This window comes from Lepisma saccharinum, chromosome 3, assembly GCF_977018435.1.
Source record: "Lepisma saccharinum chromosome 3, izLepSacc3.1, whole genome shotgun sequence".
NCBI classification, from domain to species: domain Eukaryota; kingdom Metazoa; phylum Arthropoda; class Insecta; order Zygentoma; family Lepismatidae; genus Lepisma; species Lepisma saccharinum.
The window spans coordinates 74,884,709-74,901,829 of NC_139231.1; the positions used below are offsets into that span (position 1 = coordinate 74,884,709).

The 17,121-nt window shown below is 35.5% G+C and overlaps 1 protein-coding gene across 6 annotated transcripts in view; it reads left to right on the plus strand.

Moving 5' to 3' along the window:
• The window catches only part of alph (protein phosphatase alphabet), a 100,438-nt gene that overhangs the window by 53,295 nt on the left and 30,022 nt on the right, over positions 1 to 17,121 (plus strand). For 3 of the 6 annotated variants that reach the window (XM_083118820.1, XM_083118824.1, XM_083118819.1), the window contains exon 5: positions 744 to 798. In XM_083118820.1, coding sequence (XP_082974946.1) covers positions 744 to 798 — 55 coding nt within the window. Of the gene's footprint in view, positions 1 to 743; positions 856 to 1,446; positions 3,591 to 17,121 lie in introns of those variants that run through there. The other 3 variants (XM_083118822.1, XM_083118821.1, XM_083118823.1) reach the window with 3 other exon arrangements.

Consider the following 17,121-nt stretch of genomic DNA (forward strand, 5'->3'; position numbering starts at 1 on the left):
GGAGTCACATCGCAGTGGACAGGTGACCAACAGGAAGTGCAGACATCTTTACTTTCTGTCAGCCAGATAGCCGTATTGGATAGGACAGTTAGTTTTGCCAGCCAGACATGGAGTAGGAAGGAGTGACAGGACACTGCACTGTATTTTATCTTTTTAACCTTAACTTACCTTCCATGTCTTAAATCTTGACTATTCTTGTCCTCTCTCCTGAGGAAGCCACATGATGTGGTGAAAGCTAGAGAACAAAGTAAGTACATATCAAAACTGGTCTTTATTACTTAGTGAAATGATGGCAGGTGGTGTAAGTTATGCCTTATCTAAAATGGCAGAATTTTGTACTAAATTATAAGAGATTCATAGATATATTGGATCTGTAAAATAATCAGTAATTTTACCGATTAACTGATATACTTATATTGGCTGATACAGATAGAGTACCGATTAACCTGTCCCGTCCCTAATATATTTAATATGCTTGATCTAGCTTAATAAATGACTGCTTACATTTGTAATGTGAGTAGGAACCTACAACTTAGAGTGCAGTGTTCTCTTTTTTTCTAATACTCTTGAGCATTTTTTGTAATGCTGAATTGCATGTGAACTATGTGAAACTGTACATTATCGCTTTAAGATAGTGGTTTTAAATTCTCAACAAGAGAATTTGTGTTTTTTGTGTTTGTTTTACATACACACACACACACACACACACACACAACTTTAACATGCTTCACTTTTCTTTCCAGGCGCAACTTTATCGAAGGTGTGTACAAGAAGTTGTGTCCAAACCGAGCAGAGAGTGTAAGTCTTACAAACGACTTTGGAAGTTATTGATTGCATTGAGACATGCATGCTCGGGTAATTACTTGATGGGAAACAGTGGGGAGTGCTTTTCATTTTAATATACTCCAGTGCATTAGGGTTTATCTGAAGAGAGTAGTTGCTGAAAAAAATTAATTAAAAAAAAAAGGATTTGTATAGAATTTGTCAGTGTGTGTTGATCTCTCTTTCGCTGCCTGTCTTTTCCTTTCGTCTTTTTTCTGCCTGAATGTTGTTGGAACCCAATTGTGTGAATTTTTTTGAAATAAACATAATTTTTTTCTGTTTTAAATGTTTTTTGTGTACTTGTTCATAAGATTCTGCTTTCTTTCCTGTAATGTGCTGGTATGCAAGTGAGCATGATTTCAGTTTGAAAGAACAACAGTTAATTGCGTGCTTTTGTCTGCTATGAATTTTTGATTATACCGTTGCCCCAGGTGCTGGGTTGGATAAACCTGTTGCAACAGTAATGCTTTCAGTATTTTTTTTTGTAGAAAATACTAACACAACACTGACATTCATACTTGATAATTTAGTTTCCATTTTAAGAAAAGTACAATGTTCAGAGTCATAATGTATGTGCTGTGTTAAAGATAAGTCAGTAAGATAAAAATATTTTTTCCCCATCAGGATAATGCTCTTCAATCAAGTATGTTGTTTTTGTGAGTGACGGTGTTAAAGACTGACTCCAAGCGGCTTTATTAGATTACCAGGAAGGACAAATTAATGTGGAATCTCCAGATATTGTGTTTGTGTGTGTGTGTGAGTGTGTGTGCATTTTTCCCTTAGAAGCAGACTTTATGTGTGTGAAGTTGTGTTCATGTTTCATTAGTGTAAATGATTTGCCACAGTTAATAATTTAATAATTGATTTCTCATTTCAATAAACGTTTTCCATATAAGTTTAGCTTGCATCTTCCCAAATACAAACTTTGTTTCAGATTTATGTCTATTCATAAGTCTGATGCTCATAAATAAATTATTGGTGACCATGATAATGTTTTTGTACATTTTAAATTGCCAGTGTATGATGTTTATTTATCAAAGCTTTATGTGAAAATTACAGGTCTTCTAATTTTTTATGAAAATGGTGCTATGTCACTTTATTCGTAAAGTTCTAGTTTGCCAGCATTTAAGATTTTGCAAAAGTTACCACAGTTGCCAAATATTTGGAATCGTGTCAGTAGATATGGTAGATCTTGCATTGTACCAAGATACAGGATGAACCCAAACTCAGCGAGTGCCCGATACCTCTTAACACATGTGAAGTTAAAATGTCGCAGCTTTTGGTTATGTAATTAGACCAGTGACTTCACAGATAATGTAAGTACCATATCCCTCCTCCATCTTGAATTCACCAGTACAGTTTTCAAAGGGAAAGGTGGCGAGTCACTCAGGTTTATGTGAAATTTTCTGAAAACATCCAACAGTGCAATCCATTTTAGTGTACCATTATTCATTTGTAATGTGTCAACTGTTTAATTTGTTGCACAATCCTTTTAAGTTGGGCCTGCTAACTTCCAGACTGTAGAGATACGTTAAAAAAAAAAAAGAACTTTGCCAGTTTTTCGGCAATTTTCATATAAATTTGAATGGTCCTATGATCGCCTCTCTTTTCAAAACTTTGAAAGTTGAATTCATTATGGTTGGTGGGGTATGATGATATATAAAATATATGAAGCCCATTGTCTGATTTATGATGCCATCACTGCGATTATTTTCACTGCTCAAGTCTGAGGAATATATGGATCATTCTTGGCTGTTCCTGTATTAAGAAATCATTGGAAAAATCTGTTTCCTTATACCAGTAAACAAAAAGTCAAGAAATTATATTTCTGGTCAAGAATTTTTGCTATCACAATGCCTGATTGATTGGTTTAGTTTATGTTATATGTTTCTGCCCCTTTGGCTAATCGCGAGGTGAGGATTAATGGTGGTAAGATAAGGTGGATGAAGGGACAACGACAAATATATAGGGACAACATTAGCCTCTCATAAGATTATACTGGCTGAGAGTCCAGACACCAGAGCCTCGCTTGTCTGCCAAATGCAGTCCAGGATGCATTAAAGCTTGATTCACATCTACGCTCAAGTAGTGTTCAGATCACCCTCCCCTCACGGTGCGGTCAAATATTGTTGAATGATTTTTAATAAAAGCATTCACAGCCGGTGCTCGGGTCAAGGTTTCATTCCGATCGGGTGGAAAGAATATTTGACTGGAGCATGAGGGGGCAGAGCTTGACTTTGCCGAAGCTTAATCGTTGATGTGAACATCTGTATCGATCAACCCACGGTTCAGTAACAGTCTTCAGCCCTGTTGCAGAGGATACGTAACCCAGTTTTGTGCATAGTAGATGAGCGGGAAAGTCCAACGACCTATTGAAACACAGAGAAAGGCGAGTGTAGATAAAATTGATTGAGAAAGAAAATCCCAAAATATTTTCCTCTCAATTCTGTTTGTAAAACATCAGTCAAAATATGCGATTTCATAAACCCGAGTAAAAGTAAGTTAAGAAAACTGACCGAAACAACCAATGAAAAAAATTCAATAGGGGACTAACCACAAATATGATCATGACCTTTCTTGCATGAATTAAAATCCTTAAATCAAAAAGCTAACACGCATGCGCGCAAAAGGAAAGGAGATATTGGTCAACCCTCTTCCAAGGGAAAATATCATTCTTGATATCTAGACGAACTTGTTTTTCGTTTACGGAATACTATACAAACTTATTCCTTTTTTATAGTCGAGGAAGATGATTTCCACACGATGTGCATAACTAGGCTTAGAACCTGATTACTTACGTGAAATTTAAAAGATTTCGTAATTCCGCGTTGCACAATTTAATGGTTCAATCCTATCAATTTCGAAGATCCACTGTCTTCATTCACAAGTGGATCTTCGAAATTGATAGGATTGAACCATTAAATTGTGCAACGCGGAATTACGAAATCTTTTAAATTTCACGTAAGTAATTTTAAACCGCGTTTACCGCAACCACCATGAATTAGAACCTGATGTTTATCTGTCACTTGTTGTGTCGGAAACTTTCTGATAAAAGAAATGGTCAACAATGTCGATATGAAACAATGAGACCAAAAATGTTCATGCCAAACCTAGACTGACAAAGTAGTGTTCACCACTGTTGACATTTACAGTTTTGCACATTGTAGCTGCAAATAAACGTTTGTCTATTTCAAACCAAAAGTAGATCAATAAACTGTATTATACTCGTATTTTAATAGCTGACCTCCATGGGTACTCGTCCCAGGGTCGAATCCCGACCTGGGTATGAGTGTTTGTGAGTGTCTATTCATCAATTTCATGATATCATCACTCATTCTCATCTTCGCAAATTAGCTAAAAGTGGAATAAAAAGTGAAGTAAAATCAAGTAAATCAATCAATCCGTAGCAGAGTGGTTAGCACAGCATGCCACGACGCCAGGTGCTCTGAATTCGAATCCCAGCCTGGGCATGGATGTTCTTTGTGATGTCCCTTCATCCATTTCGTCATGTCCTAATGCATCCTCATCCTTGCAATTAGTCAAAACTGGCAGAAAAGGGAAGTAAATCAACCATATCAATCAATCCCCGTTTTCACAATTCACTTTCTTCTAATTAATGCCAGTTCTGTAACAGACAAGTCCGTCATTGAAAATCTCTTAAACAATGTACTTAGCACAATCGGCAGGCTTTTTAAACAGAAAAATCGGTGTACTCTGTGAAGAAACCAACACCAGACTCACGTTGATCTTACCTTGACGGGAGCGAAGCTTGATCGCTAGTGTGGATACCCCCTGACCGTGATCGGAGTGTTAGGGGACAGTGACCTGAGTGCTTGAGCATTGATGTGAATCGAAGCCTTATAGATAAAACTTCAGTTTTCATCTTAACTGGCCTTTTTGTAGGGGTTTTGCATTCAATAAATATTTATTTTCTTAATTGCTAATTTCCAACCTAAGTAGGGGTCCTATAAATAAAGTTTAAGAGAAATAGAAATAGTCAAGGATTTTGGATTTGTTATATCTTGCTCAAGGGTAAATCAGAAATATATGTATCATTAAATATGGCGATGTTACAAATTTTGAGGCTCCCACGTACCACTATAACTGTACTGGATAGAACAAAAAGTTTGAAATGGTGGTTAACATTTTGTCCACCATTACTTCTGTTTGGTGAAACATGCACTTCATCTGGCACTGAAGACTCAAGTGAGGATGGCAAGGACATTGAGGAGGCAAGTAACAAATAGTAAATGTTGATAGTACACAAATGAAGACATTCATTGTACCAGTAGTTGATATGTAGCATTAATGAAAAATTGTGTGTTTTAAAAATAAATATGACTAAGTAAAGAGTTTTTAAGAATCAACAGCTATACAAGCATAAATATGGTGCAAAAAATATATATGTTTTACGTATAGCATGGTATTATAGTGCATTTGTGTTTGTTACACACAAATATATCTAAGTTGTGGAGAAGGACTGGTTGGCATGGTAGCTTAGTTGCTAGTGGATTACAGAAACCCTGGGTCTCAGGTTAAAACTCCTCAGCTCATAAATTCTTACTGTTCATTGAGTCTCTCATAGTCATTTTAGATCAAATTTATTGTTTATTTGAAAATTAGGATGTGATTAGTAGATATTATGTTTAAAGGAATTATCTTTACAGATAACTTTGAAGACAAAATTCCATAATCCCACTCATTTTTCCATGTTCCCAAACTTTCTTTTTTATTTAAATTCGCAGTGATTATGGGATATTTATTACACTTGTAGATATATCAGTCCATAACTTTTGTTGTTATAGATATAAGAAACTTATTTTTTTATCACCATTTGTTACATTTTTTAAAGAAAATCATCAGGTACATTAATTTTTAGTTATGCACCATAAGGTACTGTTTATAATGGTAGTTTGCCATTAAATGTTCATTATTTTTGGACCATTACATTGCAGGCTATATTTATTATTAAATGTTATATCCATAATGAAGTAGGATTGGTTAATTTTTGTAATATCACTAGAGGTAAGTCAGCTGGAATAGATCTCTGTAGCTTAAAAAAAGCCTCAAAATATGTCCTACTTAGTATACTGTGTGGCCCCATAGTACAGTGCATATACATAATGTAATATAGGACAAATTGTCCATTGCTATTTTCATTTTTTCTATTGCATTGTATGTTTTTTTAGACAAGAAATTGTTCTGATACTGGTGCAGAGTTGCTTTGCTGATGTTTTGTTTGTGAGCTTTGTATTGCTTAAAACTGTGAATGAACATAATGATGGACAATTTGTATGATATATTATATGGATCTCACTGTACACTAAAGTTTTTAAACAAATACTTTTGTTTATCCATATTGTAATTGTCAGCCATACTGGAAACAAAAATATATGCAAGTTCAACATAAAAGTATTGTAGCACTAATTGAAACAATTTTTTTTGTAGAGTCTTTCTAAGAGTTAAAAGAGTAAAGAATGAAATGTAAAGGACTAAACTTTTTATTATTCAACATTTTGAAACTGTTTCACATGTGTTGTTTTAAAGAGTTACGTGAAGAATTAAAAGCAAAGAACCGAAGGACTAATGACTAGTCATGCTTCATTTAACTCTTGAAAAAGAGACATGTGAAATTGTGTCAAAACTTTGAGTAACAAAAAGTTTAGTCACTACAAAGAAAAAGTATAGTTTTAATTAATTCTACTTTGAATGTAACTACATTGACACTCTGCAAGCATTTAAGCAGAAAATATATGTGTCCAGAGAATTGTACACATTTGCAGCATTCCATGTGAGCTACTTCTACGTATTTAAAGCTTTTCTTCAAGATTTCACGAGATACAAGTAGAACAGAATTTCAGTTCTTTCCAAGTTATTTTGAGAATATGCTAGGCTATCGTCGATTGTTTCAGACAATTTTATGACTCTGCCCTTTGATCTTGCCATTCATCTTTATATTCTCATGTACACTTTCTTGCAAATAGGGATATAATTCCACTTTCAAAACATATGAACTTATAAATCAATTATTTTAAAAATGAAAAAGGTAGCCTGCCATAGCAACAAAGGTGGCTATCTTTTGTGCATGTAGTTGGAGCGTTAAAATTTTCAGAACATTGTAACAATTGAAGTAAGTCTTGAAGCTTTCCTGGCGACGAATGATGAATAAATTCTCTCTGTCTATCCTGGAAAAGTTTCCAAGCTTTCGAGAGTTAAAGTCACTCTCATCTTCAGGGTAGAAGTGCAGTGCAGTGCTGAGCATTAACCCAGTTTATATGTATCTGCATGTGACTGTTTCTAGTGTCGATGGCGGACCAACGGGAAGTCGTGTCTGCTGCATTCCTACTGCCAGCTGACTATCGCTAGCCAAGCTGGATACAGTTCGAGCCCTGTGTCACGATTCAGATTCTGCTTTTCCCCATTGGATGACTATTGCTAATTTGATAATTCTGTTCTAATAGTTTGATCAACTATTACGCAGTATTAGGACAGAATTATCAAAGAAGCAATAGCCATCCATGGGGAAAAGCAGAATCTGAATCGCAACACAGGGCTCGAACTGGATGCAGCTCAGGCAGTGATAGCTGGCATCAGGAACGCAGCAGACACAGCTCCCGGTTGGTCTGCCATCGACACCGAAACAGTCACATGCAGATACATATAAACTGGGTTGATGCTCAGCACTGCACTACACTTCTACCCTGAAGATGAGAGTGACATTAGCTTTCAAAAGCTCGGAAACTTTTCCAAAATTGACCTGGTCGATAGCCCGAGGGAATTTATTCATTGTAACAATTGTTGTTTGAATAAACTATGAGGAGAAGTCAGTAAATAAGGCACAAATGACTATAAAATAAATACTAAGGGACAATCCATACTTGCATATTAATGTTTTGAAACTTGGACCTTGTGTGTTCTCTAATCATATGTTTTTTTTTATTTTACTGTATAAAGTTAGTATTGACATTCGAATATAAGTAGTATTCCCTATTTGCCATCCAATTGTTGAAAATGACAAAACTACATAAAATTGAACACACAAGCAAAAGTTGCAAACAAAATTGAATAATTATGTGCAAGGTTCAGGATTTGTTTCTTGGAGCAAGTTTTTTTTTCTTTTTGGTGAATGAAACCTAATTAGAGGGGGGAAGGCCTGTGTGACATTAGGCTGCACTTATTTTTATATACATACTAATAATTATACTGTTGCAGACCTAAGAAAAGAAAGGCCTTCACCTAATAACTGTCGTATTTCTGTGAGATGAACAGGAAGACAAGAAAACTTCTGATACACAAACTGATAAGAAGCTAAGCTTTAAAAATTGGACAATACAATTAAAATGTTTTGGACGTAACAATTTTATATTATAGACATTGCTTTTCTGCTGATATTACAGTAGTAAAAAATGTATGCACATATTTCCATATAAGTGTAAATCTCACATGGTTTCATACAAACATTATAAAACTAAAACTAGAACCCAAGGTCCAACAGGCCGCTGAGGTCCATGGCTTTCAATTGGTTGATGCGTACTCAGCAAATGCAATCCTATTGCAGGCTGCTATTCTGGCTTTCGAAACCAGACAAACCTTGCATAGTTGTACACAACATGACTGACTTTTCTGAGTATTTCGCATTTTGTTTTCCATTTTCATGGAATTGTCTTAAAACAAGATACAAACCCCGAAAACTACTTATTATTGCATTTATATATCCTTGTATTTCTCAATGCAATCCCTCTGATGTTCGTGCATTCATCCATTCATCCCATTGCGTTTCCAGAACCCAGATGCCTGATGCACAAGGGACAACAAAACCACAAATGACACTTGTCACTTGGAAATTAACCTTTAGTAAGAAATGCAACCTTTTATACTGGATTGGCACAGTAAGCTGTACATAATGCCTGTCATTTGGGTGTCACTCAGGACTGGCCTGTTTTCTCCAGTCTGTTGGCAACTTTTTTACAGATTAAAGGAGATAGTTTCTATTCTGGTGTGTGTAGTTTGTAGTCGTGTTGCTTGTGACCCTAGTCTGATATCTTCTTAAAAAGTCTCTGGTATGCCTTGTCAGCCAAATGGACATGTACAATCTCTTTTAACATCTTATCTTGTCCATCAAGAGTACTCTTTTTGTAAATCAAACAAAAGTGTACTATGCTGTAGGCTGAACTTACCAGACAGCTCAAATCATCTTGTCTGCGTATTTATTTCCATTGCAATCTGCACAGGATGACCCTGGTCAGTGTTTGTCGATAACCTTTGAGCTTTCTGTAAAGAATTCATCAACTTAATTGTGTACTGCTTTATGCATCAAACACTTCCCACAGTAAACAGGAAGCATTTCTTTATGAGCACGGCTGCCATTTTCAATATTAATCTGTGCATTACATCTGCTAACTATCTGGTTTATCAAGTTGGGTTCTATTGCCATCTACCAAGATGTTCAAAATTACTATCATTATAGCTATTCCATAACTATTTACATAATGACTTTCTCTCCTATTAAAAATTGAAGTGCCTTCTCATGTTTTCATTTGGTGTACAAAATGGCTAAAATTTTCTATCATAATGCTGGGAATTCAAATTCTAGTACCATCGCAACTACTTAACGTGCTGTGGAGAATATAGTATTATTAATAATTTATTGAAAAGTTGCAGAGTGCTGAGGCTACTTCTATTAGCTAGTACAATTTGAGTGTTTTTTTGTTTTAATTTTTACATGTAATGGATTTTAAAAGTAGAGGTAAGGCTGATTGCATAAGGAGTGTGAGCTTGTCCAGTTCATTGTGATATCTGACACAATATTACCGGTATTATGGTCATTCCTATTGACATACATTGTAATTTGATAATACTGCATTTAGACCCACAACAATTGCCCTGAGTATAGAAGTGATGGTGTGAAGCAAAATGCATAGTCACACATTTACAGCAAAGACTTGATTGTATTCATAAGTGCATGTTGAGGCTAGGAATTCATATTCTGTATTTTGCTACAAGTTTGCTTAAGAGTATTACTCCAGTGAGATCATTGTTTTTATCATTAGTAAATGCTAAATTACACATTTGCCTGTTTTCTGTTGATGTACACAAATTTTCTTGTGCTGAAGAAGTACATAGATAATCTTGTAGTTGCATGTGCAGTCAACGCAATCACCTGTGTGTCATATCTTGTACTCCCAAGAAACTTCTGCTCATCGCCTCCTTTCCAGTCCTCCAATCAGATGAGAGTCACTCGAACAATGATCTTGTGATACTTGAAACACTTGACAGCTGCAAGTACAGATGTGTGATGTATGAGATCCCAAATTGGATTGGGAAAAATACTCCCCTATCCTGTTCCTGAATTTGGGAAATTATGTTCGGGTTTGCGAGATCCTAAACAATCAGGAAATTTCATAAGTATATTGGCTTATGCAGCGTATGATGTTACTGCAGTGCGAAATTGGTTTGTTTCAAGTGACATGTCATTGTCATGCTGCAGGTAGCACATTGATAATCCATTTTATGTCATAACTTGATTGTTTCTCATCACATTGTATTCACTTCTTAAATCACTCAAGTGTCATTATTCTCTGTGCTTGGTCCTGTTGAGGTAAGTCTGTTAGGAAAGTGTCAAACTGACAATCTTTCTTCATTTGTAAACTTGTTTGAGTGGAAAGGCATTTGAAGTGGTAACTCACCAGAGAATTTCTTTAAAATTTTACACTGCAGAGCAGAAGAAACCATGGTCTTTTAACTAGTGTAAATACCATCCTCTAATGGTGTATGGAATTAGCGCCGAAACATGGATTTTGTTTTATAAGTTACATCATACAGCTCATGTAAATCCAATCTGTGTAGTTGTGCTAATTTAAGATTTTCGACAAAAATAGTAGTAGTGTTTTATGTTTAAAAAATACAAAGCTGTACAAGGTAGAGAATTTTTAACCAGGAAAAGGAAATTTACAAGTGCTTTGAGGATGATAAGAGTGTATGTATTTCCAGCTGGATATTGCTCTGTGATATAAACAGTTCAACAGTTTTGAGTTGTTACGAGTTGTTTCAACTCTCACATTTATTTATACATAATCTAGTGCTGTGTGGTCTGTTGTACTGAATAGGTCAAGTATACATGTTGCACCTAGGAATTATTTTATATGATGCGTTAGAAAGTTGCCATGTGACACACATGAACAATTGAAAACCAAGTGCGTGATCCATGCAATATATAAGGAACGTAATGTTGATGGCTTTAAGCAAGCTATGAAGATCATTTCAGCCTTTTGGTAAGTTGCTTTTTACATATATGTATAATTGTCTAATTTCGTACGTAATGCAATTGTTTTATTTTGTTTTGTGTCTTGCTGTTGCTTTATTTCATTTTGCAAATCCAGATCAATTTTTATAGACTGATATTCAGCCTAAGTTATACATTAGTGGAAGTTGAGAATTTGTAAAAGGTTCAGGGAGCATACTAATATCAGTAACTATTGTCACATGACATTAAACATTTTAATATGGCATAATAACACGAATAAAATATGCACAGAAAGTGAAAGGAGTCTGATGACGGGGAAACCAAAATTCAAGGAAACTGCAAAATGCAAAATGACAATTTCTATTTCGTAGCCTGGTCACATTTTCACTGGTGTGAAAATTTTCATTTTATGTGGTAATTTTTGACTGTTGTCTTCCATTTTTATGTACATAAGGAAACACCAGAAATAAAATAGTCAATATTTTGCAGCCACATTGTAAAATATAACTAACATTTATTTTGGTGAGTGTTTCTTGTTTTATTCAATTTTGATTATAAATGCCCCAAGGAAAGGGGAGAAAAAGCATGAGGTATAATAAATGACAAAGAGTAACTCATTAAGACACTTATTTCCCCCCATTTGAAAAAGGATCTTACATTTTGGCAGGCTTGAGAGACTTCTTGCATAACACACACACAGAGAAGCACCTATTCCATGATGTACAAACATCCTCGCAAACCAAAACAATTTGAATTTAGTGGCTGTGGAAAATTTAGATATCTAAATGTGTACTAAGCTACTTAAAAACCGGAATAAGAAAATGAAAGGGGATTACTTTTTATTAATGCCAGGATCGATTTTGGGCACTCGTTCATATTAAGCAGGCTTGTTCTTAACATAGTCTTAGTATCGCCAGTGTTGGAGACAGAATATGCTCCATTGAAACATTCATTGAAGTGTGTATGTTGTGTGGTATGGACAGATGCTACTAATTCAGATCTTTGAGCATTTGAGGTTGATCTGTGATTGTTCAAGAAGAGATCAAGCAGGTCTCCCACACAAAAAGACTTTGCAATGACGGCAGGTCAGAATATAGATTAAATTAGGGGTCGTGCAGGTAGCCTTTGGTGTAAATGAGTTCTTGCCTTCCACAGTCTGAATGTCGATGATTGGAGGTGACTAAAGTAGCACAAGTTTTGCATGTACTTTTGTTGCAGCTCATTCTTCCTTAAAGCTTCAAGCATTGATCCGTTACCAGTCACCCATATTGTAGAAATAATAATAATAATGCAAAGAAACTATATGTATAATATTGACTGCAATTCACTACCTATGGGTTAATTGTTTGTTGCCTGAAGTTTCATTTAGCAAAATATAGGGCAATTAAAAAGTATTGAAATGATTGCCACACCATTAGATTTACAGTATACTACAGTGATCTCCCTGATGTTTTCTCTGACTCTTCTGTGAAATCCTTAGCTGTACATAGATTTTGAAACTACTGTTTCAAGGTAACACCATTAAGCCTTGTTTCCATGATTATGAAAAAATAAATATGCTGACCAAGGCAGTAATTTATTTTATTAAAAACATAAACTAAACGTAACGTTTCAACCTTCTAGCAAGGTCTTCTTCAGACTCCGTATCAAGTACAAAAGTAACAAGATACAAAAACAGGGTATTATATATACACAAACATTACTCCCTCCAGACTATTAGAAAGTTGTTCTGGAACTTTCTAGCAGGTGGCTTTCCCTTGTCAACTGTACTTTCACCTAAAAGGCTAAACATATTTACTTCCATATTCCATATAGAGATGAGGCTAAGCAGATAGGAAGGGAGAAGAGAATGCTAGTAAGAAAATTGAAGGAATCCAAGGAAATAGAGAAGAAAGGTGAAGAAGACACAATGAACTGGAATGGGGGACTGAAGTTAAACAAAGAATGGAAGAAGGTATTAGAAAGAGGAGAGGAGAAGGAAGAAAAATGAAGGAAAAAGAGCATGAGATATAAAGCCCAACCACATTCTATATGGAAGTAAATATGTTAGCCTTTTAGGTGAAAGTATAATTGACAAGGCCAGAACAACTTTCTAATAGTCTGGAGGGAGTAATATTTGTGTGTATATATAATGCCCTGTTTTTGTATCTTGTTACTTTTGTACTTGATACAGAGTCTGAAGAAGACCTTGCTAGAAGATTGAAACATTACGTTTAGTTTATGTTTTTAATAAAATAAATTACTGTTTTGGTCAGCATATTTATTTTTTCATGTTTCAAGGTATGAATGAAATAATGTTTACAGGAAGCAAGTTGTATGTAAGAGAATATTTTTCTTTGTAGTTTACCTGGGCAGTTGTCCTTGCTTCTAAAAATTCATGTCAACATTTAACCTTATGAATACCATTTGAGTGGTCTTAATGTTTGGTTGTTTTCATCTGAAAAACTGTATTTACGGTAGGGAACTTGACATCACATAAGATAAATGTAGAGAGCATTATAAGATGAAGGTAAATATGTGCAAGTTACATTTGGGAGACTTGAACAGGACAAGAAGATATAAAAACACATTCATAATCATACAAAGCCTACTTACTATATGTGTTACCCACAGTGGTGACAGATATAAAGCTAGTGTGTCCCAAGAGAAATCGGCAGTGTTGTAGGAGATGATTGTACCTGCCCAACAGTTTTTCATTGGATAATGTGTGGTCAATGCGTTGAGTCCCATTGCCACTGTTTTCTGGAGCCTGCTACTTTTTTTTTCAAGTAGCTTCCCAATTGATATATAACATAAATTTTCTCTCATGTATGTTTTTTTGTAGGGCCTCCCCAATGGTGCAGTAATCAAGGGGTCCTGAGTTCGATACCCGGTGGAGGCACATTGTGGTTCGGATTCCACTTTAAACTCTAGATCCAGTCCTGATTAGCCTTACTGTGAATAAAGTGGACTTAAAACACAAAATCAATCAATCATTATGTTTTTTGTAACAATTTTTTGAAAGTAAATAAAATTAAAGTTACTGAAAACATATTTTCAATACATAATATAGAAATAATGAAAAATAATAAAGAAACTACTACTTGAGATGGAAATCGTCAATAAATGTAAAATCCTAAGCGGAATCCTCAATAAAAAATTTCCACAATGTGCTATTCTCAAGAGTATAAACAAAAGTGCATTGTAATTCAACGTAAAATTCAGCAACAAAGAAAATACATCTAGAGTGGTGGTTGCAACACACGTGCACAAGAGAGGCAGTTTGATTATAGCCAGTGGTTCATTCACAATAGAATTTTATAATGAACGATGAGCTGTGCCAGTCGCCCGTCTCATTGGACAGTAGTTGTACGATGGAGTCCATCGCTCGTCTGGAAAAGGTTAAAGAGGAAATTATAAGCACTCCAATATAATCAAGTAAGTGCCAGAATGGAATGGAAGGCAGTAGTTCATATCTTGAACCTCAACACACTGAATAAGTCAAGTTCATGTAGCTCAGTTACATGGCTCCCCAGTTGAGTAGTTGCTAATGTCTCATACTGAATATGTCCTAGCTGAGTTCAATTCCCAGGGAAGCACATTGCAAAGTAGTTCAGATCCAGTTTTGAACTGTGCTCCCAGTCCTGATTAACCTATCTAAGCATAAAGTGAACTTAAACTTTGTCGATACGATAAATCAGTTCACACTTTAGAGATAGACTGACAAGAAATAATTTTTAGCTCATAAGCAGATTCAACTACTTGAATATCAATGCCATTTACCAATCTTGCATTGTGTGGTGACATTTTAGATTATGTCTCTGAACTGTCTCTGCCCCCCCCCCCCCCCCACACACACACACTGTTCAGCCCGTCCACTCCCTCCAGGCAATAAGAGAAAGTAGATAAATTTTACTCCAAATATGACTGCCCCCCCAAAAAAAAACTATTCCCATGTCCCCACCCCTCATTTCTGCCTCCCTACTAATTTTTTTTCTTGTGCTGTCTCATCTGTAAACCATATTTGTCAGTTGAAGAGTCAAAACTACAGATTTATTTTCAGTTGAGGAGTTGGTGTATCAAATGGGATAAAAATTGTATTTTTCAACAAAACACGTGCACAGTGGTAAAGAAGTGGAAGTAATCTACCTTTTTCTCTATATTAGGCGAATTTTAATGTCTGTTAAATTTTAGCTAATATGGATGATATATCGCAAGTTATAATGGTGCTAATAAGCAAATCTGAAAATGAAAAAGTGGTGTCCATCCATTTCAACTACCAGTAATTGCCAGAACTATAAAGATCAACTTTCGTGGATTGGTAGACAGCAGCTCAATGAAACATAAATTCACTCAGTTGGTCTCAGTCCATGAGAGATGACAACCTAAAGTGATTAGTCAATAACAAATAAATGTGAAGATCTAAAATTTTCTAGTTAATGACCCTGCAAATACTAGCTTAACATGACACAAATGATTTCAATTGTCCTGTCCATCTGCCTTATAAAAATTAATAATTTCAATACATTTTAATAGTTAACATGAACAAAGAAATTGTCAGTAAAATTTAATCTATTCGTAGCTCACCACGTGGGAAGTAGCTCCATGGGTAGTGGAGTTTGGCACTCTCATATTTAATGTGTTCACTTCGACAGCCGTTGAATGAGACTTATGCTTATTCAAAATGTTCTGCAAAATTGTTTTCACAAGCTAGTTGAAGACTGAAAATATAGATCAATAAGGAATCGAAGTCAAGACCACTTACATGAAAGCATAGCCAGGAATCTTTTAGGTACAAAATCCAGATAAAACCTTGTACATATCTGTCTGTGTCTTAGTTGTCATCAATTTGGTATCCATTCTCATCTTCACAATTAACCGAAAGAAGTAGAAAGAGCATATGGATTTCGATACAAATTCAAAAAAATGAGATATAACAAATTCTGTAGAAACTTGATTTTTACAGATCAGTTGAGGAAGTTAGTAGATTGCAGCAATTTTATAATTAGACCTTTGGAATTTTACTTATTTCCTTGTTTTCCCCCCTCATGGCAGGATAAGGTGTAGAAGTTCTAAGATACTTTTAGATATTCTTTGATTAGTTGTCCTTGGCATCTTATATATGTGTCGCTGTGGATTTTGCAATCCAGTTTCACTAATGGTCGGATTGGGATTGTGTGGCTGAAGTGCCTAAAACTACTGTGATTCGATGCATGAAGTCTAAATGTGTTTGCTCTCCTATAGCATCTCTAATTTCAAGGTTTGGAGTATATCTGTCTGCCGCAGTAATGATCCTCAAAGTCTTGTTTTGTAAAACCTGAAGTATTTTCAATGAGACTGAGCACTATGCATCCAGATTATATATGCATAGGTGATCAGTGTCCAAATGAGCACCCTGTAAAGTCTATTCTTCCGTGTGAGAGCTGATGTCTTCAGAATGGGATAAAGTTGTCTGATGCATTTTGTTCTCTCTATCAGCAAGGTCCTTGATGTGATCTCCAAAGGTCATGCTTCTGTCGAAGAGGACTCCCATGTAGCTGACTCGTTGCGCAGGCAGAAAGAATCCTGTTGCCATGAAGGCTTAGTTGGAATTGTGGTTGTCGTCTTGTAAAAATAACGACTGAGTTTTTCTCCACGTATACACGGATCCGACAGCAAGTTGTCCATTGTTCATATATCTCTGGATATCGTTGCATTAGTGTGTCACAGTATCTGAGATTAGTACTTGCTGTAAAAACTGCAGTGTCATCTGCATATACTGTGACTGTGGTGTTCCTATTAGTTGGCATATCTGCTGTGTATAATGCATACAGTAAGGGTGATAAAATAGAGCTCTGCGACACTCCCGCTGTGGTTGGTCTTGGCGTAGAGTTTGCCAATATCCAATAATACTAGTGCTTGAAACTTGCAACAATTAAAAGTTGTTTAAAGTATTAATTAATATTAGTGTGTGAGCATTTCACTCCAATTATGTGCACCAATTCACGAAGGATTTTGCTTTAAAATATTCAAGAATTACATGTAAAAATATGTTACATAATCACGAAGTCCAATTTGTCACACAAAATTGGTAGAAA